This window comes from Emys orbicularis, chromosome 9 (assembly GCF_028017835.1).
Source record: "Emys orbicularis isolate rEmyOrb1 chromosome 9, rEmyOrb1.hap1, whole genome shotgun sequence".
Taxonomy (NCBI): Eukaryota; Metazoa; Chordata; order Testudines; family Emydidae; genus Emys; species Emys orbicularis.
This window is the reverse complement of record NC_088691.1, coordinates 85482628-85506707: the sequence shown is the minus strand read 5'-3', so window position 1 is coordinate 85506707 and position 24080 is coordinate 85482628. Positions and strand designations below refer to the sequence as shown.

The window sequence follows — 24080 nt, the reverse complement described above, 5'->3', positions numbered from 1 at the left end:
TAGGAGGCAGATGCCAGGGATGGGGAAACTCTGAATCCTGGATTTGGAGCAGGCATCAGGGAACAATCTGAGGCACATTTCTTTCCTTTTAACATGTCTGTTTGCTTCTTACTAATATGTAAGAATATGCAATAAATTAAATATGTTCCCCAAATTGGAGATTGAACTTTCGATCCCAGATCCTGTGCTGCAGCCTAGAAGCACACAGTTAAGGAAGGGACTACAAAGATGGCTTTCGTGTTCTGAATTGGGTCAGTCCCATAATTTAGCTTAAATTCCATTAGCCATAGTTGCTGAGGATCAGCATGAAATAAGGTTGCCCCCTTCCCTCAATTATGCCTTCTTTAGGTCTGTAATTTGTCAATGGTGTGGCATAAAGTGACTCTAAGGAGGATCTGGCCTCCAATTTCCTGAACTCAAATTCTGCTGCACTACTTCTGCCAGAGATCACTTGTATAGTCTTGGCTTTCCAACAGAAGTAATATAGGTGCAGGAGAGCAGAGTAATACTAATATCACAGAAGGTGTACATCTGCAAATCAGGGAGGAATTTGGCACCTAGATACCATAGTGATGGGCATGTTTGAAAGCTATAGCTTGAGATGTACTACCAGACAACGACACCTGCATTTAGTGCTAGTATCAGTTTAACAAATGCTCGTATTTGTAAGAGAAACTTTTATCAATGCCTGTGTATCCTGTCATGCCAATAAAAAATTTTGAATTAAAACTGTTACAAACTATTAAACACTGTATATATTTTCTAAGTTTTAATCAGCTATCACTTACATTTATTTGATTCGCAACTATTGTGCATATATTCCAATAAAAGCCTGTAAATGGGTAATTATAATTTTAGTTCTTTATCTCATCCTGTGTGTTGTAATAATTTGTCACCAGTTCAGATGTAGAAGAGAAACCCAAATTCTTTGTCAAACTGACAGTTGTTTCTTGTCTTTCCGCTTACTAGGTATTGTTAGGGAATTCTAACTATTGTTTCCATATGCTAATTTATCAGTAGTATTAGATGTCCAATAAAGTTGTCACTTCATGTTCTCAAAACGCATTGAGGTGTCACCTTCTTTTACTCTATTTGCAGTATGCTTTAGACAGTTCCGTTTGGTTCTCTTTACAATTTAATGTCATGTGAAATAGCTGAGAAAAGCTTATTAAATAACTCCAGCTCTACTAGAAAAATACGTATATATTCCTGAAATTAGCAACCTTTTTCAGTGTACTGGTAGTGTTAAAGATCAGATATTACTGTTGGCCTGTTTGTATAGGGCATTGCATTTTTGTAGGCTTTACCTTGACTATAAATCCAAGCTATACAAATGGGTTTACTATTCAGTTATTTTAGTAACTTCAGAATAAAAATCCTTGTTTTTAATTGATTGCCCTATTATATTATATGTTTAAAGCTTTCTAAATATATACTGCCTACTTGCTGTTCCTAAACTATGGTGCTTTTATGTTGTAGGACACAGTGTACTTATAGACTGTGGCTCTTGTCCAGTTGTCCTGGGTGATGCAACTGTGTTACATAGGGTCTTCTGCTGTGTTTTTGATACATTAAGCCATTATAGTTTCTGAATCCTGTGTCCGATGTCTGTTACACTCTTATCAGTGTTCGTTTCTTGGACACAAATATGTAAAATAACTTTCCTGTGTTCTACCTCCTTGTAAAATCTTTTTTTTAAAAAGCAACATTTTGTAACATACTTAACTATGAGAGTTGAAGCAGAGAATAGAACAAATGGTTTAATTGCATTAGGTATGATTTTGCTTTTGCATCTCATTGCATGCCTCATTCTGAATTGGTCCACAGGCAATGAAAGAATCATCCAAAGGCCAAAGAGATCTTGATTATTTTGTCTTGGAATGGGAAGGAAATAGTGTTGTGATTTTTTTCTTCCCCATTGTTTTGTTCATCTGGCTGGCCAAAAAGGAAAAGTCATTCTGTAGCAGTAACAGGTGACAAACTGAATGCCATGTGTCCTACCCAGCTCTTCTGAAATAGTTTTACATTATAGTGAAACATATTACTTTTACAGGAATACAAACCATGATCACCTGTATCTGTCACGTTTAAACTTCGAGTCCTTGTTTTTAAAGCTTTGGCAATTCCTCTGCTCTGCATAAGCCTTACTCCCAACAGTTTCCTTCTCCTTTTCCACTCAGTTCTTGTGCTTGGAAGTCTTCAGCTTCTTGAACAAGTCAACCATTCTTTCTTCATTCAATTCTCTCATTTAAAACAGTTCTCAATTCTCCTTTTCTAATTCACTGTAGAAACAAATTGTTAAGAAACAACTTGAGATCTCATTACAGAAAGAAACAAAAACTGATATGTTGTCATTTTTGTTAGATCTTATAAAATAATATGTAATAGCTATAGTTAAAGTGACATTCAACATGAAATGAAGAGTTACAAGTATTTTCAGGTACTGCATTAGCACCTAGATTATCCTGCCAATTTCTGTAATTTTACAATCACATTTTCTATTTTCAAATGTTTCTCTCCCCTGTGACTGTGCAAAAGTTCCAAACAAACAAGGAATTGACTAATCAGGAAATGTGGTGAAACTGACTACACACAAAGTACTGATAAGTGCTCAAAGTAAACAAACTGAAAATAATATCTCTAATCATTCTATTACAGTAATTTTAGTTGTATTTGTAATGTAACAGTAAACCATTTTCAGACAAATGTTTTTTCTAAATTGAATATTTGTCAATGCCATTTATTCGAAACTGTTCGTGTGTGCAGTAATTTAATAACCAAACTACTTAATAATCTCCCATGCTAATATCTGTTTATGCACAAGTGTGTGAAATTTTGAATTTTTACTTTAAACATCTGGAAAAATCTGACACATTCACAAATACGTATTGAATGATGCAGGCTCCTTTGAAGCCTTTGCATGCACTCAAGCTATTCCTGGTCTGCAGGAGCCCTGGCCTCAGCCAAGTATGTATCAGGAAAGAACATTCTACTTCTGTCTAATAAATAGATCTATATTACAAAATTTGTTTTTCTTTTTAAAAATCTCTATTTTTACTTTACTAAAATCTTGATAAATCATTAAGGTTGCAAAGTGAAGCATTCTGGTCAGGAAAAGCTAATGCTGAGGTTGCCTGCACAACCTTCACTTTTACCTCTGTGTGTATGCTAGTATTTTAATTACACAATCATCTGCCAATCTATATATTCAACAAGGCAGACATTCTACAGATATAATAGTATCTGTATAGTGAAGGTGTACATAATAAAAAAAACATAGTACAGTCCTTTAGATAGTTAAGTATGGATCAAATTTTATTTGCCATTTCCATAATATAAACTAGAAATAGATCCACTGAATTGATGGACTTACACAGCTGTGAAATCAGTAACAAAGTAGGTTTGAACACTCTGCACAGGCTGGACAATGTACAGTGAGTGAAGCAGAGATTAGTAGAAAGTTAAGTAGAATTTTTGTCTCATTCACAGTGTACCATCCAAGGTATGTTCAAGGTGTTGAATTATAGTATCAATACTATAATTAAAATTGCATCATAATGCATATGCACAAGAGGATAGTTGAGGTTAACACAACTTTAACATTTGCATTGCCTGACATTTGAGTGATTCCGTTTGCCACTTAAACTTTCAAATGTCTGTTATTTAATGCCATTGGTAAATCAGAAAAGTGTCAAGCACACCATTTTGTAATTATATACAATTATTTGTAAGTATTGTTCCTGAGAAATTACCAGGTGCTGTATTCATGGCATAACCAAAGAAATTAAAGCTCAGGCCTGGTCTACTCTAAAACATAGCTATGTCACTCAAGGGTATAAAAAGTTCACAGCTCTGAGATATGTAGTTAAGCTGTCCTATGCCCTGATATAAACACTGCTAGGTCGATTGGAAGAGTTCTTTCATTGAACTAGCTACCACCTCTCAAGGAGGTGGATTTACTACAGCAATGGAAAAACCCCTTCCCTTACTGAAACAAATGTCTGCACTACAGCGCCATAATTGTGCTTCTGTAGTGCTCATAGTGTAGATATAGTCTCTGATTTAAACAGAGCTATTTATTTCCCTGTGTTACATCAGTCTTTTTGTCCCAAGAACTACTGTTAATCTTTAAGTGCCTCTCTGAGTACTGGTGAATAATTACAAGCGGTACACCAGTTTTCACTAGTGTAACTTAACATTAGAATATTTTAATACAACTAGTCCAGTTAACTCTGAAATAAACGTATTCTGAAAACCCAAACCCAGAAAGGGCTATACGGTTCTATCTGGAAAATTGTGAAATAAATTAAAAGGCTCTGTACAAAATTATCATATTCTTTATTGGCATGTAATGATATTTATAAGAATGGGTTTTTATTGTTACAATGTTTTCTGATATAAACAATTTATTCCCCTCACTTTCCCCCCTTACATAATTTATTCCCTTGTTTCCATGTACTTTCCCTGTTGTGGGATAGTCCCTTTATTAGTTTGTATTTTGGACAAATAGGACTGAGGAAATTTATGCAAGTGTTGAGCAGATATTATACTGCACAAATAATGTAGTTATTGTATTAAGTAATAGAAACAGAGATATATCTGTATTTAATGCTAGTTTTATATTTCAAAATAAAATCCCATACTGATGAATCGAAAGTAGTTACTTGGTCTCTATTTACATTAAAAAAAATTAATTAAAGATGTCTTCTAAAAGTAAAATATTTAGAAAGCTGCCAAAGCACGTTAAATCACATCACAATGACTTGGTCCAGATTGGGAGTATGCTGTAATTATTTTATCTTAAACTTTTCAGACTATGAGAAGACAACGAAATGAAGTTGTCGTGGAGTTAAGAAAGGTAAGATCGATTAGTGTTTTTACTAAATATAACTTCTATGTCTCAGGCATTTGAGTAGAAATTACAGAAGTTTTTTGTGTCTGAGGCAAAGACAATCATAGTGCTTACTTTTTTATAGACCATTTAAAAGGATGTTGTCAAATTTTATTTGTCTTTTCAGGGTCTGTGGGGAGGGAAGCTTCAAAGCAGATGCTACCAAGTCAGGAACTAAAAATGCACATTAGTTGTTTATCTATAAATGAATGACTGTAACTTCATTTAAACTAGTTACACAAAGATCTTTAAGTCGAAACATCCCCTTGGATGTTGTCTCACTGATGACCAGTCCCTGCATTACCCTTTATTTGCTTTCTGTCCCTAATAACACTAATCACTGGGCTGTTCCCACTAGCCCCATCCCATCTACTGGGTTTCAGTGACATAGGCAAATTAATTTTGGTTTCTTCCTCACATGAAGAATTAGGGCTTTAAGGAATATTTCAATCTCTGTGTTGCTGAAACCATCCTCTACCAATACTCACTGGGAATCCTGTCCTCACTCCTCCTTGTCTTAAGATTTGAATAAGCTTTGGTCCTAATACTTCTCAAGAATGACAGTGGACTCTTTTTACTTGTAACTTACCAAGGATCATAGCTTTTCCTTAACACTTGCAAATAGATAATCAAGTCAAGCCTACTAAGTGCTTAGGGGAAGGGCAAAAAAATCCTAAGATGTCTGTACTCTTCTATAGCGAGGAAAGATATTCCTGACATTAAATCAGCAGTCAGCTGTAGCCCAAAACATACAGGGAGGCAAGAGTTAAAAGCTGTAATCCTTCAACATATATTGTTGCCAATGAAGCAAAATAAAATCACAATGGGAGAGATGGCTGGGGTGACTTTTTAGTGATAGAAATGTGTACACTATTTTGTCTTCCCACTTGGGGCGGAGACCAGTGTACTGAACTGGCAAGCATCATACCCATCGATCAGGGCTGTTAGGGAACCTAGAACTTGGACATGGTGAGGAAAGAAGGATGGCAACAAAATTGTCCTGTTGCAGTTGGCAGGTATTAAAAAATTAAAACTAGTATGAGCATCCTACAATAAGCTAATATATGATGGAGGAAAAATTAGGAAAGCAGTGAGGCTTATTAAATATTTTTAGTGGGTGACAGCAAGAGATTTGAAACCATACATTGAAAAATACATGGATTTTTGTTTTGTTAAGTAGCTGCTGTGAAAATGCAGAATGTTTACACAGCATTGGGATAGTGGAATATGTTTGGAAAGTATGTTAACTTTCACTTAAGCATGGAAATGAATTTAAGATGTCTAAATCTTTTTTCAAGTGGAATACTAGTATTTGCCAAGCTTTGCTTTTTCAACACTTGAATCTGTATTTTCAGGCTCTCCATCCCCATGATGCTCCATAGTAGTCATGACATATTTTGCAATACCAGACTAGTGATTTGTTTGCTCTGAAATCTGAACAGCATTTCCACAAAGATTTTGATGCTGGGAGGGAAGTCTTCAAATTCTTTCTGTGCGAGAGCAATAAGTGCCAAGTTTGGAACAAAATAAAAATAGTGTTCAGTTTAGTATAATTTTAGATGAAGCAAAAGGTGTAGAAGGTAAAACTCTGGATGTTGGGACTGGGGGAGTATAAGCCATTAGAGCTCTGAGGGAAAAAAATCTTAGGACAAAATGTACTAGCTTTAAGGTTAATAGAAAATTAAATGCAGTGAATTTAGTGGTTTCAGTGATGAATATAGACAAATGAGTTGTATATAGATCATGCCACATATAGTAAAATCTTATACAGCTGTAGCAATAATCAAGAGATGGCCATCCTGTTCCTCGGGAAGGTATAAATGGTGAGCGCTCATCTTAGTCACGTACTTCGATGCCTGGCTTGAATGTCTGAGCATTAATAGTACCAGTGAAATACTTTCTTTTAAGTTGTGGGTAAAAGTAAGTCATCTCAGCTTCTGCGGGGAAAAAAAAAAATAAAGCTGCAAAACACAGCAAATTTATTTTTCTTTAAAGAACAAGAGAGATGAACACCTGTTAAAGAGAAGAAATGTACCCCATGAAGATATCTGTGAAGATTCAGATATAGATGGTGATTTCAGAGTGGTAAGAATTAACACTGTTTGAAGTTTTTCTTAACTTTTAAAAAAAAAAGTATATCTAACTGTTGTTGTTTTTCCCACCCCCCAGCAAAACACCTCATTGGAGGCAATAGTTCAGGTAAAAATATTTATTTTTCTCTGAACTTTTTTGGTTTAATGACAAATGTAAAATGGCTGAATTCTTAAGATATTGATTTTATTGTAGAATGCTTCAAGTGACAACCAGGGTATCCAGTTAAGTGCAGTGCAGGCTGCAAGGTAAGAGCACAGTTTATTCAGCTTTGCTGTTTCTACTCTTGCAGCTTATATAGTGCTATTAAATTAAGAAAATTGTGAATTCTTACACTAGTAGATAGAATGGCGATGTCATCTATGGATCAAGTTCACCAAATATTAGTGCTGCAATAAAATATCCTGTGTATAAAATTTGTTTATAAAACCAAACTGACATAATGTAGATATTAAGGTTGAATTCTCTTAATAAATATTCATGTGAACTCTAGGATTTTAGTAAATGCCATACTCCTGACTTTCAAAATAAATTGAATAAAGATCCTAATTGATTTCATATGTATAAGTAGTCATTGGACACAGTTTCCCTTTAATTTAAATAAGTTGTCTGAGGTGGAGAGGATCTTCACTCAGAAGGGGTTTAAATCATTACAAGACTAACAGATTCCTAACAAGTTAGGCTAATTGGCAAATACTTGAAGACACTTTAACTTAATGATACCTTTGAACCTCTTAACCAGTCAAGTAGCAATTTTTGAGCTGTTTACTGTAAGGTCTTGTCTACATGAGAAAGTTGCACCAGTTTAACTTGATTTTTAAAACCTATTTAGTTAAACTGGTGCATGGCTGTATTGACACTTATTTCAGTTTAAACCAGAGAAGGAATGTATTTGAAGTAAACTGAAACATGACTGGTTTAAATAGAAATAAGAAAGTCCACATAGTCTTTTGCACTGATTAAATTGGTTTAGAAACAATTTTAAGTTAACTTAATACAACTTGTGCATGTAGACAAGGCCTACAAACAGAGGTCCTTTTAATGTTATAATAAGGAATGAAAGCTATTTAGGTGTTTCTCTTATACTGCTCTGTCACCTTAGAGCAGAAGGGAGGATGTGATATACCTGTAATTTCCTGAAACACATTGCAAGGACAGAGCATTGTTTGAACAGAAGCAGTTACAAATAATTGGAGTTAACTGATTCTTGGAGCCAGGGTCATGAGTTGCCTGAGAGGACAGAAAATAAATTTGTTGTAGTTTTTGAGTAAACCTAAACTGTGCTGTATTTTGCCATTGAAAGAGTGAATATTGGGTCTTTTTGTAGGAACTAGGTATGTATCATAATCAATCCTAGGATAACTTATTAATACCTTGTCTGTCCATCTACATCTCTCCTAAAAAGGAAGCTTTTCTTCTTAGTTGGCAATATAAATATACATCTGCAGTAACATCACACAGCTTTTACAAACTTTAAATATTCAAAGCCCCTAACCAGGTTGTATTAAGATCTTTTCACTGTGCAGACTCTGCTTTACTTGCCAGTTTAAGGCAGTGGCCGCTGGTAGCATTCAGGATTGGAAGCAGCAGCAGTCAGTCACAGCTACTTTCTTGTCTAGCATGTCCCCTGTCCCCCTCTAGGGAGACAGTTTGGTGTGGGCTGGGACATGAGGAAAGGAATGTGCTTCTGATCTCTCCCCCCCAAAAACTTTGTTCTTCTGAAGCAGTCCCACTTGGGCTCCCTACAGGCCTTCGCTCACCTCATGGATGTTGAAAAGGGAGGTTAAAGGAGTAAAAGTTCAAGTGGGTTTGTACTCCCTCCTTCCTAGCAGCATGTGCATTTGTATTAGGGCTGTTGATTAATCGCAGTTAACTCACGCGATTAACTCAAAAAAATTAATCGTGATTAATCGCAGTTTTAATTGCACTGTTAAACAATACAATACCAATTGAAATTTATTAAATATTTTGGATGTTTTTCTAAATTTTCATACATATTGTATTCTGTGTTGTAATTGAAATCAAAGTGTATATTATTTCTTATTATAAATATTTTCACTAAAAATTATAAAAAATAGTATTTTTCGATTCGTCTCATACAAGTACTGTAGTGCAATCTTTGTCGTGAAAGTGCAACTTACAAATGTAGATTTTTATTTATTTATTTATTTATTTTTGGTTCTATAACTACACTCAAAAACAATGTTAAACTTCAGAGCCTACAAGTCCACTCAGTCCTACTTGTTCAGCCAATCGCTAAGACAAACAAGTTTGTTTACATTTATGGAAGATAATGCTGCCCTCTCCTTATTTACAAGGACACCAGAAAATGAGAACAGGTATTTGCATGGTACTTCTGTAGCCGGCATTGCAAGGTATTTAGGTGCCAAATATGCTAAACATTCATATGCCCTTCCATGCTTCGGCCACCATTCCAGAGGACATGCTTCCATGCTGATGACACTCGTTAAAAAAAAAAAAAGCCTTAATTAAATTTGACTGAACTCCTTGGAGGAGAATTGTATGTCCCCTGCTCCGTTTAACCTGCATTCTGCCATATGTTTCATGTTATAGCAGACTCGGATGATGACCCAGCACATGTTGTTCTTTTTAAGAATACTTTCACTGCTTATTTGACAAAACGCAAAGAAGGTACCAATGTGCGATTCCTAAAGATAGCTACAGCACTTGACCCCAGGTTTAAGAATCTGAAGTGCCTTCCAGAATCTGAGAGAGGCGAGGTGCAGAGCATGCTTTCAGAAGTCTTAAAAGAGCATCACTCCGATGCGGAAACTACAGAACCCGAACCACCAAAAAAGAAAATCAAGCTTCTGCTGGTGGCATCTGACTCAGATAATGAAAATGAACATGCGTTGGTCCGCCCTGCTTTGGATTGTTATCGAACAGAACCCGTCATCAGCATGGATGCATGCCCCCTGGGAATGGTGGTTGAAGCATGAAGGGACATATGAATCTTTAGTGCATCTGGCACGTAAATATCTTGCGACGGCGGCTACAACACCTGTTCTGACTTTCAGGTGACATTGTAAACAAGAAGCCGGCAGCATTAATTCCTGCAAATGTAAACAAAGTTGTTTGAGCGACTGAACAAGAACAAGAAGTAAGACTGAGTGGACTTGCAGGCTCTAAAATTTTACCTTGTTTTATTTTTTAATGTAGGTTTTTTTGTACATAATTCTACATTTATAAGTTCAACTTTCATGATCGAGATTGCACTGCAGTACTTGTATGAGGTGAATTGAAAAATACTATTTCTTTTGGTTTTTTTTACAGTGCAAATACTCATAATCAAAAATAAATATAAAGTGAGTACTGCACTGTGTTGTAATTGAAATCAATATATTTTAAAATGTAGAAAACAACATCCAAAAATATTAAAATAAATGGTATTCTATTTTTTTAATTGTGCGGTTAATTTTTTTTTAATTGCATGACTGCCCTAATTTGTATCCCCCACACACTGACTCCTTAGTGAGGAAGAGGGAAGAAAGCATGTTCTGGCAGCCAATACCTTGCCTCTTATCCTCTGCTCCAGCTGGGAAGATAATGCAGGGGAGGGACGTGTGGATGACTGACTTACTCCTGTCATGGGTTTACTATGAGGACAAAACAGATGTTCAACTCAACAGTCATACTCTTTAGAGTAGTAGCAGAAGAGGTGGTGGGATTGGCTGAAATAGTAGCTAAGTACACAACTTTTCAGCAGTGCTACATTCTCTCATTTTTAAAAGTCCTATTTGACTTTAGGGGATTTGTCTGCAAATTTCATATTTTCTCCTTTGTTCCTAAACAGGAAGCTTCTTTCCAGTGATCGCAATCCACCGATTGATGACTTAATAAAATCTGGAATACTACCTATTTTAGTGCACTGTCTTGAAAGAGATGACAAGTGAGTGTGTTACTTTTTTAAAAGAAAGTACTGGTAGGAAAAGTTAATTGTTTTGGGAAGATTTCATAGAAATCCTTTGACAAAACAATTCATGCAAGCATTTGCAAGTGTTCATGTTAAGATACTGTATTAGATTCAGATAGAAAATGTTCTGTATTACAGTAAAACTAACTTTACACTTTTATTTGTAGTCCTTCTTTACAGTTTGAAGCTGCATGGGCTTTGACAAACATTGCATCTGGAACCTCTGAACAAACACAGGCTGTAGTTCAATCTAGTAAGTTGATCAGTTTTGATGATAATGCATTTCATGTGCATACTGTAATTTCTTCAAAAATATGAGGCTCAAGTGATGATTTAAAAAGCACCTACACCCTATCTCTCTCCCTCAAATACTCACCAATCTACACTATGTAGGACTGGTACTTTTATATGATAGCCAGGATGGTTGAAACTGAATTGTCAATCACAGGCACATCGCGGAAGGACCTGCCCAGGAAGTCTCCTGCCAGAAATTCTACCCCTTCTCTGGCAAGCAGCATCAGTTGAAGCACACATCTGCTTTTGTTCTTCATTTTCTCAGATTTTAAATACATTTGGGTTTCCTGATGGTGAGTAATCTCTTGTGGGAACTCACACTATTTTAGCAGAGTTAATATCTGCTGGTTTTCCAGTTTTCAAATGCTATTTTTTACTTTTCTTCACAATTAAGAGGGATTCCCTACCTAATTTTGAAGGCGGAGCAAAAGGTACAGTCCAAGTCCAGAGGGTTCCTCTGAGGGAATTTACTTCCAAGATCTCACACTAGATAAAATGGTGTCCATATGTTCAGGAATCTGAAGTTAGGAAGGCATTTTTGTACTTCCAATCCATGTTGCCAGATGAAGCAACAAAATTGTTTTATGGTTCTGTGCCCTACATATTTCTTTTAAATCTACTTGAACGTCAACTTGTGAGAACAAGGCTCTTCTCTAGTATTGAATTTGCCAAATAAAATAATCGTGCTTCTTGAGATCTGAATATAGAATCACTGCCATGTTCAAGCAAGTTTTTGTAGTTGAATCAAATTTACTTCCTATTCTCTTCCAATTCCTCATGGATCTGCTATTGTAAATAAGGAAAAGGTTGTTATAAACAGACAAGGAAAAAACCGAAGTCCACACAACTAAAAAACAGAACAGGAAGTATCAAAATATTATTGAAATCCAGAGACAATGTGATCAAATTTTACTGCACTATAAACTGTCAATGCTGGAGATGCTGAATTGCCAACAGTGTGAAAGGGCAGGGGAAACTTTTCCACTCAAGAAATTTAATGTGTGAAAACCCCACATTAAAAACGGTTTCCTTATTCTTAAATATTTGAATTAATTCTACATTTTGATTAATGTGGCGGTGGTTTTCAAACTGGGGTACACATGAGCTCTCATCGGGGTACACAAGAAAAATCCTGTAATGGTGGATAATGTATTGTGTTATCCCTTACAAACCACCACCTCTCCTCCACCCCACCCCCGGCCGTTTGCATAGCTATATTATGACCCAATGTCAGATGGGGGTATCCTAGAAGATTAGGGTTGGAAGAGACTTCAGGAGGTACTCTAGTCCAACCCCCTGCTCAAAGCAGGACCAATCCCAACTATGCGATAGACTACTCAAGGGTTCTCAAACTGTCATGACCACTCAATGGGTCACAAGGTTATTCCTAGGGGATCATGAGCTGTCAGCCTCCACCCCAAACCCCACTTCGTCTCTAGCATTTATAATAGTTAAATATTAACTTTTTAATTTATAAGGGGGGTTGTACTCAGAGGCTTGCTGTGTGAAAGGGGTCACCAGGGTCAACCCTAGGGCGTTGCAGGGCCTGCTGCGGAAGTGACAAATCAGTTACTTCTGGGATCCACTGCACCGGGTGCCAGGTAGGGGAGGTGTTATGCCTCCCCAAACAGGCAGGCGTGGCTCCGCCCCCCCAGGCTCTCCTTTGGCAGTGCCGCTGGGCTCCAGGGGGCTGGGACGACGCATGCCTGGGGCTAGGGAGGCGCCGCCGCAAGCTCTCCCTCCCGGCGCGCTCTCCCTCGGGTGGAAGGGGCATGGCTGGGGGCTAGCCTCCCCCAGCCAGCAGTTCACACACTGCCCATGCGTGCTGGCCCGCGGGGCCTGGAGCGGTCGCCCTGATTCGCTGTACCCTAGGGACGGCTTTGGGGGTCACCAATACAGAAGTTTGAGAATGACTGGATTACGTTATTTGGAAACGGGTACACAGCCTAAAAAGTTTGAAAACCACTGCAATAAGGGAAAGTACTGTGCTTAAACTCTACAGTCTGGTTTGAGTGATGAAATTAATATGTTAGCTTGATTACTAGGTTGACACAGGCATAGGTAATTCTAATTTAATCTTTTATTTGCTTTATCTTTGATATGAGAAATAAAATGCTTCTTATTTATTGTGATAAATCTGTGACCACTTGACAATAACATAATCTGTTAACTCTTGGATTTGCTTTTAAAATACAAGTTAAAATGGATTTTATGTAAAGTTTTTTTTTGTTTGTTTAATATGAATTTTGTAGCAAAATTTAGAGCCAACTTCTTGGTCTGGGAAGCTGAGAGCTAACAAAAAGCAGAGAAAATGCTGGAGGGCAAAAAAGATCTTTCCGTAGAAGTAACAGATTAATCATGAATATCAAATTTTAAAGTACTACATAAGCAAATCCAAGGCAAATATTTCACAGAATTAACCAGTGTAAAGATCACAGATCTTTAAATAGTTTTTTTTACTTTAAGTCTTCAGCTCTTCATCTGAGAGAGTTTGTGTTTAATCAGAGAATGAATCTGTGTTGTGAAATTGCAGTTGGTTACAAAATTCATTATCCTTCTCTTTTTGGGGCATTGTTAAAGTCCACTGAAATCAGTGTAGTAGGATCCTATTGAGTTCAAAGGAGTTGGACTGAACTGTCAAAGAGCTGTTGTTTTCTCTAATATTGATATCCCCCCTCTCGATACAATTTAGATTGCTGCAAGTGTATCTAGGTTCGGTTTTGTATGTTACATAATGATGCATTAGAATTAGGACTGTTGATTAATCGCAATTAACTCACACGATTAACTCAAATTAATCGTGATTAAAAAAATGAATTGCGATTAATCGCACTGTTAAATTTTAATTGGCATTCTATTGTTTAAATATTTTGGATGTTTTTCTACATTTTCAAATATATTGATTTCTATTACTACACAGAATACAAAGTGTACAGTGCTCACTTTATATTATTATTTTTATTACAAATATTTGTCCTGTAAAAATGATAAACAAAAGAAATAGTATTTTTCAATTCACCTCATACAGGTATTGTAGTGCAATCTCTTTATCGTGAAAGTGTAACTTATAAATGCATATTTTTTATTACATAACTGCACTCAAAAACAAAACAATGTAAAACTTTTGAGCCTACAAGTCCACTCAGTTCTACTTCTTGTTTGTCTTAGCAATTGACTGAACAAGTTTTGTTTACATTTACAGGAGATAATGCTGCCTGCTTCTTATTTACAATGTCACCTGAAAATAAGAACAGGCGTTCGCATGGCACTTTTGTAGCCAGCATTGCAAGGTATTTACATGCCAGATATGCTAAACATTCGTATGCCCCTTCATGCTTTGGCCACCATTCCAGAGGACATGCTTCCATGCTGATGATGCTCGTTAAAAAAGTAATGCATTAATTAAATTTGTGACTGAACTCCTTGGGGAAGAATTGTATGTCTCCTGTTCTGTTTTACCCACATTCTGCCATATGTTTCATGTTAGCAGTCTTGGATGATGACCCAGCACATGTTCGTTTTAAGAACACTTTCACAGCAGATTTGACAAAACGCAAAGAAGGTACCAATGTGAGATTTCTAAAAATAGCTACAGCTCTCGACCCAAGGCTTAAGTATCTGAAGTGCCATCCAAAATCTGTGGAGGATGCTTTCCGAAGTCTTAAAAGAGCAACATTCAGATGCGGAAACTACAGAACCGGAACCACCAAGTAAGAAAATCAACCTTCTGCTGGTGGCATCTGACTCAGATGATGAAAATGAACATGCATCAGTCCGCTTTGCTTTGGATCGTTATCGAGCAGAACCCACCATCATCATGGATGCTTGTGTTCTGGGATGGTGGTAGAAGCATGAAGGGACATATGAATCTTTAACGCATCTGGCACGTAAATATCTTGTGACACCAGCTACAACAGTGCCATGCGAACGCCTGTTCTCATTTTCAGGTGACATTGTAAATAAGAAGTAGGCAGCATTATATCCTGCAAATTGTAACCAGACTTGTTTGTCTGAGCGATTGGCTGAAGTAGGACTGAGTGGACTTGTAGGGGCTAAAGTTTTACATTGTTTTATTTTTGAATACAGGTTTTTTTTTAAATAACTCTCTACATTAGTAAGTTCAATTTTCATGATAAAGAAATTGCACTATAGTACTTATATTAAGTGAATTGAAAAATATACTATCTTTTGTTTTTTACAGTTCAAATATTTGTAATCAAAAATAAATATAAAGTGAGCACTGTGTACTTCGTATTCTGTGTTGTAATTGAAATCAATATATTTGAAAATGTGTAAAACATCCAAAAATATTTAAATAAATGGTATTCTGTTATAGTTTAACAGCGCGATTAATCGAGATTAATTTTTTCAATTGTTTGACAGCCCTAATTAGAATCATTTTATTTCTGCTATATTAAAGCTAACTTTTCAATGGATCGAAAGCCAGGATTGAGTCTGGCAGTTCGGATTTTTCTACTGATGGACTTAGATTAGAAACAACGTAAACACACCTAGTTTCATTGAAGTACTCCGTACTCAAATATTATGCAAGTATGGGTACTCTCTTGTAATGGTTTATTTGAATGAAGAAGATGGCCTATTAGCATCTCTCCAAAACTACCAGTCGTAATTGCTGGGGGTATTTTTCCTATTATTATACTCGCTTTGTAAATCCTCTTGTTTAATATTGAATAAGGTCGGTGGCTAATAAACATGTTTTAAGAATTAAACTATTTGACCCGTTATGTGTCAGGAGGGACAGTGGTGTGGTGTGTCTGCTTAGAAAACTAACAGTTTGACTATAAAATCAAATTATAAATGAAACCTTCTCCTCTATCTCCCCCCAAATTAATGTAAATTCAGTAAAATCCTACACCCAGTAAATTGGGGACCAAGTAATTAAAGTAAACAGGTCCTTCAGTGTTAACAAGTATTGGGTCCTTCCTCCCAACCAAGCTTCTTCAGGAGGTGTTGCACAAGTCCCTTAGCTTTTGGGGTGTAAGAGTAGGAGTTAAGAGCATCTTCCAGATAATATCACAATGTTACATGTTGACTCAGCAGTGACTGTGCTTGAGAGCTGGCTCCTGCTCCTAATGTTCCCATATATGAGGCAGGGATGTAAGTATCTTATTCTTGGTGAGTGATTTTTGTTAAACCCCTTCTTTACAGATCAATTTGCTCTTTTTGCCAGTCATTCATTGACAGTATTTGAAACATCAGAATCTCTTTTGTGGTAATCAGTTGGATTGCCCCTTTTATGTAAAACTTTCAAGAGCCAGGAAGAGAAGACAAAATATATAGGTGACAGCTTATGTTGCTGTACAAATACGTCAATAAGAATTTTCAAGATTTTGCTTATTAAAAGTTGCTAACTAAAACTTCTATTAATAACCAGTGATGGAAAAGAATGTAGAAAATATATAGCTACTTAATGATGATTAGTGACTTTCTTCAAATTAACTAATTGTGCTTGTTGGGTTGATATTAAAGTGTTGAAATTCCATTTCAGACAGCTCTAGTGATAACTACATAGATAAAACAGTTGAACATTAATGTTGAAATTCAATGGTAATTAGTAAAACTAAATATGGAATTTCAACGTTAACCATTTATTAAGAATAATTACTTATAATTTAAACTTGTCATACAAAGTTATATAAAAATAACTACCTTAAATCTTTTGTTCTCATTATATTGGTCTGAAGTGCAGACCCTTCTGTGAAAGAATGGTATGAAAGGAAAAGTTGTGTTATGATCTATGTTTATATTTGAACATCATCTGGAAAAAGAGTGAAGTCTCATTAACCAGAATAAACACCTAGCCGGAGAAAATCTTCACATCATGGGGTAATGGAATGTCAGTTTTTAACTTAAGAGCGAACTATAGTAATGAGCACATCACTTTGGAACTAAGACTTTTTGAGTAACAAAGTGCTTTATTTTTCAGATGCTGTGCCACTTTTTCTGAGGCTGCTGCATTCACCCCATCAAAATGTGTGTGAGCAAGCAGTATGGGCTTTAGGCAATATCATAGGTTTGTGTTACTCTTAATATAAAAGTTTCTTTTGAAATCAAATTAATAAACCAATTTGGATTCTATCTTTTTAAAAAAAAAAAAAAATAGAAGTATGCTTAACTACAAGAGCAATGGGATTGGCTCAAATACATGGAGTTGATTTCTCTCAAAATGCCCTTTGCTTAACTCTTTCTGCTTTCTCTCTTGCTCCTCCTCTAACACGTACATCTTTCAGTCAAGGTACAAGAAAAGGAAAGAATGTCTGGCAAACAAATCACATGCATAATGTTATAATGAAAAACAATTTAAAACAGTTTTCATTATAAAGGCTCTGGATCGCCATCAGAGCTCGCACTTCAGTCACCAGAGCTTTCATAGTACACGTTTAATCGTTCTGGCCAAGCTTTTGGCTAACCTAAAACTTTCGTTTGGCTTTTCTTGATTATTGTTGTAAGTGATACACCACAGAGAGATTCAAATATCATAGTGGTGAGTGTAGTCTAAAAATGTCAGCCCCACCATGTCTTAAATTACTGAAATGTGGGTTTAGGTATTGCTTAGTTTGTGACAAAAAGCTAAGTTTTCAAAAACTCTCATTCTAGTTTTTCTTAAAACATTCGTACAGTATTGTTACTTGGACCTGGGAGTGACTCTGTTCCTTCCCTATTAACAATACAGCTTGGATACGACAATGCTGAGGACCGTATAAGTATCTAGGTTGATGCAATACACATCAAACTGTGGGAATATCATAGTAAACTGAAAATGTTCTATTCAGTTTCAAGCAATATGGAACTTGTCCAGGGCCGGCTCCAGGCACCAGCTGAGCAAGCTCGCGCTCGAGGCGGCAGATTCTACGGGGCGGCATTCCGCCCAATCCTAGGGCAGCATGGCTGCTATTTATTTATTTATTTTTGGTTTGCCGATCCGGCCGCCCTATAGGGGGCGGCAGCACGGAGGAGGGAAGCGCCCTGCTGGGAGCGGGCTGCGCACTCAGTCTGCTCCAGCCAGTGCCAGGTCTGTAGCAAGTCCGGCAGGGCAGCCCACGTCCTTCCCTCCCCGCCGACCGGAGCGGCGCAGAGCCCTCCCGGCAGGCAGCGTGGCGGTTGGGGCTGCGAGGCGAGCGCCCCGCTGAAGCCCTGGCCGCCCCCCTTCTCTCTCTCCCCCTGCTCCCTCCCTCCTCCCCCCCGCTAGCCGGGGCACGTCTGCAGCGCCGGGAGTCCCCCTGCACCCTGGCTCCAGCTGCGCCACAGGTTTTTTTTTTTTTTTTTTTTGCTTTGCCATTCTGGCCGCCCCGACAGAGCATTTTGTCTGGATCAGTACCTGTTATGATTGATGGGCCTCCACTATACCTTGTCCTCATGGTCATTAATCGCTATCTTTTTTCATATGTTCTTAATCATGGATAACTACCTCTTCAGAATTCAGCAAATCACTTTTTTTGCTAGCACGAAGTATGTTTAATGTGAATCAAGGGGAGCAGTTATTTACTGCATGTTGAACGAGGTGTTTCTTGTACAGTCAGTTGTTGGCAAGTCACATTTTGACTAATGGTGTCTATTGCATCCAAAGGCTTAGACAATTTTACATACTTCTTAATAGTGAAGGGTTTAAATTTACAAAAATGAAGACATACTGGAAAGCGGACTGTCACTTGCCAGGATGTTGAACATTGGATGTGTTATTCTCTGCATTGCCAAAAGCAGTATGTAAAGAAGTTACTCCTAGTTTCTCGACTACCTTCTACTCAGATCACTGAACAATTTAATAATGCTAAACAGTGGGTATTGGGGAAACTGTCTGTTCTGAGATTTTCCTTTTGGGGGTGTGTAGAAATCAATGTTATAACCCTGGTACCAGTTTTACAGCTGAACTGAGGCCCAACCTCATGCCCAAATTGTGCTTGGAAACTGGAAGAGTAGCCCTTGGGTCATCTAACAACTAGGCCCTTGGTTATTTAACATGGGAACGTGGTTCTACAACACTATCCTTTGTAAATAGTTTTTATATTCATAAAATGATTTAATGTTTACACAGGTGATGGACCCCAGTGTCGAGATTATGTTATTAGTCTTGGAGTGGTGAAACCTCTGCTGTCCTTCATCAGTCCATCTATTCCCATAACATTCTTAAGGAATGTTACTTGGGTCATGGTCAACTTATGCCGTCACAAAGACCCACCTCCACCGATGGAAACCATTCAGGAGGTGAATTGAATTACTCATTTATAAATTTAATTAAATTAAACAAATTGAATTGTTAAATGTCTTGAGTATTTCTATTTAATATTAACACTTTGTCTCCCCCCCCAGATCCTTCCAGCCCTCTGTGTTTTAATTCACCACACAGATGTAAATGTGAGTAAAAACATTTTCCACAAATTATTTTGTGACCAAGTCATGGACAGGTCATGGGCCGTGAATTTTTGTTTACTGCCCGTGACCTGTCCATGGCTTACTAAAAATACCTGTGACTAAAATGTAGCCTTTTTCCGTAAGTACATATTAGTGAACAATTGATTTATTTTTTTATTTTTTTTGTTTGGGGACCAAACTGAAAAATCAGAAGGAAACAAATGAGTTTGGATTGAACCAAAACTGGATTTTTTTCAGGTTTTTTTTCTCCAAAAGAAAAAACCTGAAATATATTGTTTCAGACCTATCACCAGATGGTGTTTCTAAAATTGCTCCCCAGGACCAGAGTACTCAGCATCTGCTGTGGATGTCAGGGTCTGCGGCCCTGGGGTCAGGGACACCAGGGTTTCCCGGACTCTTGGGTCAGATCATATGCAGGGCTGCCTGGAGTCCCAGACCTTGAGAGCCCAGCCCATCCTACGACCTCCTGGCTCTTGTAGCAGTGAGTTGGCTCCAGTTAGGTGTCCCAGGGATTCCAGGCTCCTGGCTCTACAGTGGGGAGACTGGAAGTTCTGGCATGGTGGTGCCTCCCTGGAGCCATGGACCCTGAAAGTACTGGATCTGGCCCTGGGGCAGTGCGCTTGGTGAGTTTGTTGCATAGCAGGGAGCCTACGAGTCCTGAGTATCCTGGCTTCAGCTAGGGCTTTAAATTTACTATGCAGAAGAAAAATGCTGCTTTCCCTTTATTTTTATTTTTTTTAGTAGTTTAACACAATACTGTACTGTTTGCTTCTTTTTGTTGGTTTGTTTGTTTTGTTTTGTTTTTTTGTGTGTGTCTCTGCTGCCTGATTGTTTACTTCCGGTTGCAAATGAGGTGTGTGGTTGACTGTTCAATTCGTAACTGTAGTGTTCATAACTCTGAGGTTCTACTGTATATTGCTAATGATTAAAATATATATTAGGCCAACTTGATCTATGACATTGACTACAATTAGAAGTCAAGTGGGCTTACACCAGGGATAAAGTAGATGTTTGTGCACGTGTATTACTAATCAGTTATTTTTTTCATTTGTTGTTTGTCCTAATCCTGTTTTATTTGAATACTTGTACTATAGCTGTCCCTGGCGTCAAGGGTTTGGTATTATAGGATGTCCAAAGTATATTGAGTGGTGTCCTAAATGTTTAATGTTGGTACTTGTATGCCCAGAATAGCTCTGGTTTTAGAATCTGCTCCACGATAACAGTAACATTGAAGCAATGATCCTTTTGGCTCAGAATCAAAATTGTGGACTACAATATTATTCTTGACTAAACGACTGTAAGAGTAAAAATCAAAGAGAATTGAAATAGTGATTGATTTATTTTTTAGTGGAGATCTTTTGATATATATTTCACCTGTTTACTTTTGGAAGAGTTAGAGGAAGGTTTGAATTATTGATTCTTGTTTATCTTTTATGTGAGTACAAAGGGCCATTCTGGTGACTCTCCACATTCTGTTAAATGAGAAACTGTGGTGACCTACACCATTGGATCTCTTTTGAGGCATTGTCTATACAGGAAGATTTTACTGGCAATACCAGTATGGTTATATTAGCATAACCCCTTGTGTGAACATTTTTATTGTGGTATGTGTCCTTTTTTTCTGGTTTAGTTTGTCACTTGGAAAGGGGTCTAAGGCAAACTGAAAAAAGGCACGCTTATGCTGGAGTATGTCCACTTTGATGTCCATTATAACTATACCAGTTTAAATTCACATTTTTAACTTGTACTGATATAACTGTCCCATGTAGATGAGGCCTGTCCTTTAACTCAAAACTTATGTGGAGTTTCTTGAAACTTCTCTATCTACAGATCAGTTCATTCACACTTGTAGTAGCTGAAATGATACTGAACCTCTTAATTCTCTGAGGATTGCTTAGATTTTTGTAATCCTGCATCTGAACTGTTAGTTTCCTCTTTTCAGATCGACTGCTTCCAATGTATTTCCTGGCATATATAAATTTACATCTTTTATTTACGTATTGTATTGTATTAATATACTTTTTATGCGGTTCAGATGTGCTACTAAAAATTAGTTATTTCAGCATGCAGCGCTATTGCATCTAGTTTCCACTAAGTACCTTTCAAATGCTTTTTAAAGTTCTGTGAAGGAACTCTACTTTGTGAATGAGAGTAGTTAATCTCCTGTGAAATGTGAGCCATCATTCTGAGGCTGCCTATTCTGTGTTCCCTGAAGTGTTGTCACCCCAACAATCAATCTTTATTTTTTCTCATGTTGTCCACTTTAATATAAAGATTCTCAAGAAGACAGGTATGATGTTTGACCATTATATCCTTCATATTCTTGACTATGGTTATAAATTATATTTTGTCCTATGTTCTAGCTACCAGGAAGGCAGCAGACAAAGGTGCAAGGAACAAATTACAAAGTGGCTGCATTTTAGACTTTTTAAAGTGAATATGTCAAACAGCAGAATAATTTCCTTCTATTTATAAGATGTTAAACGACAAAATCCTCTCAATGTAAAAACCCTTACCTTGAGACAGTTACAAAACTAGAAACATTTAAATGGACTCTAACAGCAAGGCTTGAACAAAAAACCTATCTTTAAATATAATAGCATTATAACATAGATCTCGGCACATCTTATTTAGACCTTTCTCTCCTTATGGGTTTGACACTTTTTTTTTTTTTTTAAATGTTAGATATTGGTAGATACAGTCTGGGCCCTCTCCTACCTAACGGATGCTGGCAATGAACAGATCCAGATGGTGATAGACTCTGGAATAGTCCCTCATTTGGTTCCCCTTCTGAGCCACCAAGAAGTTAAAGTGCAAGTAAGTTTAGATACTATATTTTGAAATAAATTAAGATATTGCTAATATACAATATTGAAGTGGCTTACTTTTTAAATTGTTTAGTTATCACTTTGATAATTGACTAAAGGTTTATCAGCAAACATTTATTTGCAAAATACTTAAGTTATCAAAATGTCAGTTATCTAATTTGTGGTAACATTTGAATGAAATAATATTTTGCTGTGTTCACTGTTTTCATGCTTAACTTACAGATAAAATATTGTTTTTCTAAATGTTCAAGTCTTGAAATACAGTGTGTTGTTTCAGACTGCTGCACTCAGAGCTGTAGGCAACATTGTTACTGGTACTGATGAACAGACACAAGTAGTTCTGAATTGTGAAGCTCTTTCACACTTCCCAGCACTGCTGACACATCCCAAAGAAAAAATTAATAAGGTATGTAAATACATTTTGGGGTGAAATTTACCCATAGGAATAGTTATTTATTTGTCCTGTATTGTAAATATTATTGACCAAATGTCAGTATGACACTGTTTTCCCCAAATACTATAACTTGATAATACGTCTTTGTTGCAATACCAGTTTCTTGCCGACAAGTCTTGATCTTGCTATATTTTCCTTTACTTATTTAAATTAAGCCATTAGTATCCTAAAAGAATCTAAGGAACTTCATAGATATCCTTACCAAATATAGTAATTCTTTGTAATAACTTCATCAATATCATGGCATTCCAGAATGTCATATAAAGCAGTATTCATCAATCTATAATCCCAGCAATGAGTTCTTGACCTTGTATGAAATTTGATCTTTATTTTGTGCTGCAAGGTTGGCAATTTCCCAAGGAAAACTAATTTGGGTCAGGGCACTGGTAAATACTGGCTTAAACCTGGTTTAAACTGGGAAAAATAATTGCATCAGTGTTCAGCAAACATAGAATGAATCTTTTCAAACTTTGGGTATATCATTCAAATCTGAGGAATAAGAACATAAGAATTGTCCTACTGGGTCAGACCAAAGGTCCATCTAGCCCAGTATCCTGTCTTCCGACAGTGGCCGGTGCCAGGTGCCCCAGAGGGAATGAACAGAACAGGTAATCATCAAGTGATCCGTCCCCTGTCGCTCATTCCCAGCTTCTGGCAGACAGAGGCTAGGGACACCATTCCTGCCCAATAGCCATTGATGGAACTATTTTCCATGAATTTATCTAATTCTTTTTTGAACCCTGTTATGGTCTTGGCCTTCACAACATCCTCTGGCAAGGAGTTCCACAGGTTGTGCATTGTGTGAAGAAATACTTCCTTTTGTTTGTTTTAAACCTGCCTATTAATTTAATTTGGTGACCACTAGTTCTTGTGTTATGAGGAGTAAATAACACTTCCTTATCTACTTGCTCTACACCAGTCATGAGTTTATAGACCTCAATCATATCTCCCCTTAACCGTCTCTTTTCCAAGCTGAAAAGTCCTAGTCTTATTAATCTCTCCTCATACGGAAGCCGTTCAATACCCCTAATAATTTGTTGTTGCCATTTTCTGAACCTTTTCCAATTTCAATATATCTTTTTTGAGATGAGGCAACCACATCTGCACACAGCATTCAAGATGTGGGCGTACCATGGATTTATATAGAGGCAACATGATATTTTCTGTCCTATTATCTATCCCTTTCTTAATTATTCC

At 37.0% G+C, this 24080-nt stretch overlaps 1 protein-coding gene across 1 annotated transcript in view; it reads left to right on the top strand.

The window, feature by feature from the left end:
- KPNA4 (karyopherin subunit alpha 4) overlaps positions 1 to 24080 on the top strand; it is a 56966-nt gene that overhangs the window by 5675 nt on the left and 27211 nt on the right. The window contains exons 2-12 of the mRNA XM_065411277.1: positions 4814 to 4858; positions 6887 to 6976; positions 7061 to 7090; positions 7178 to 7230; positions 10797 to 10892; positions 11084 to 11169; positions 17158 to 17244; positions 19264 to 19433; positions 19539 to 19583; positions 22287 to 22418; positions 22707 to 22835. Coding sequence (XP_065267349.1) covers positions 4814 to 4858; positions 6887 to 6976; positions 7061 to 7090; positions 7178 to 7230; positions 10797 to 10892; positions 11084 to 11169; positions 17158 to 17244; positions 19264 to 19433; positions 19539 to 19583; positions 22287 to 22418; positions 22707 to 22835 — 963 coding nt within the window. The remainder of the gene's footprint in view (positions 1 to 4813; positions 4859 to 6886; positions 6977 to 7060; positions 7091 to 7177; positions 7231 to 10796; positions 10893 to 11083; positions 11170 to 17157; positions 17245 to 19263; positions 19434 to 19538; positions 19584 to 22286; positions 22419 to 22706; positions 22836 to 24080) is intronic.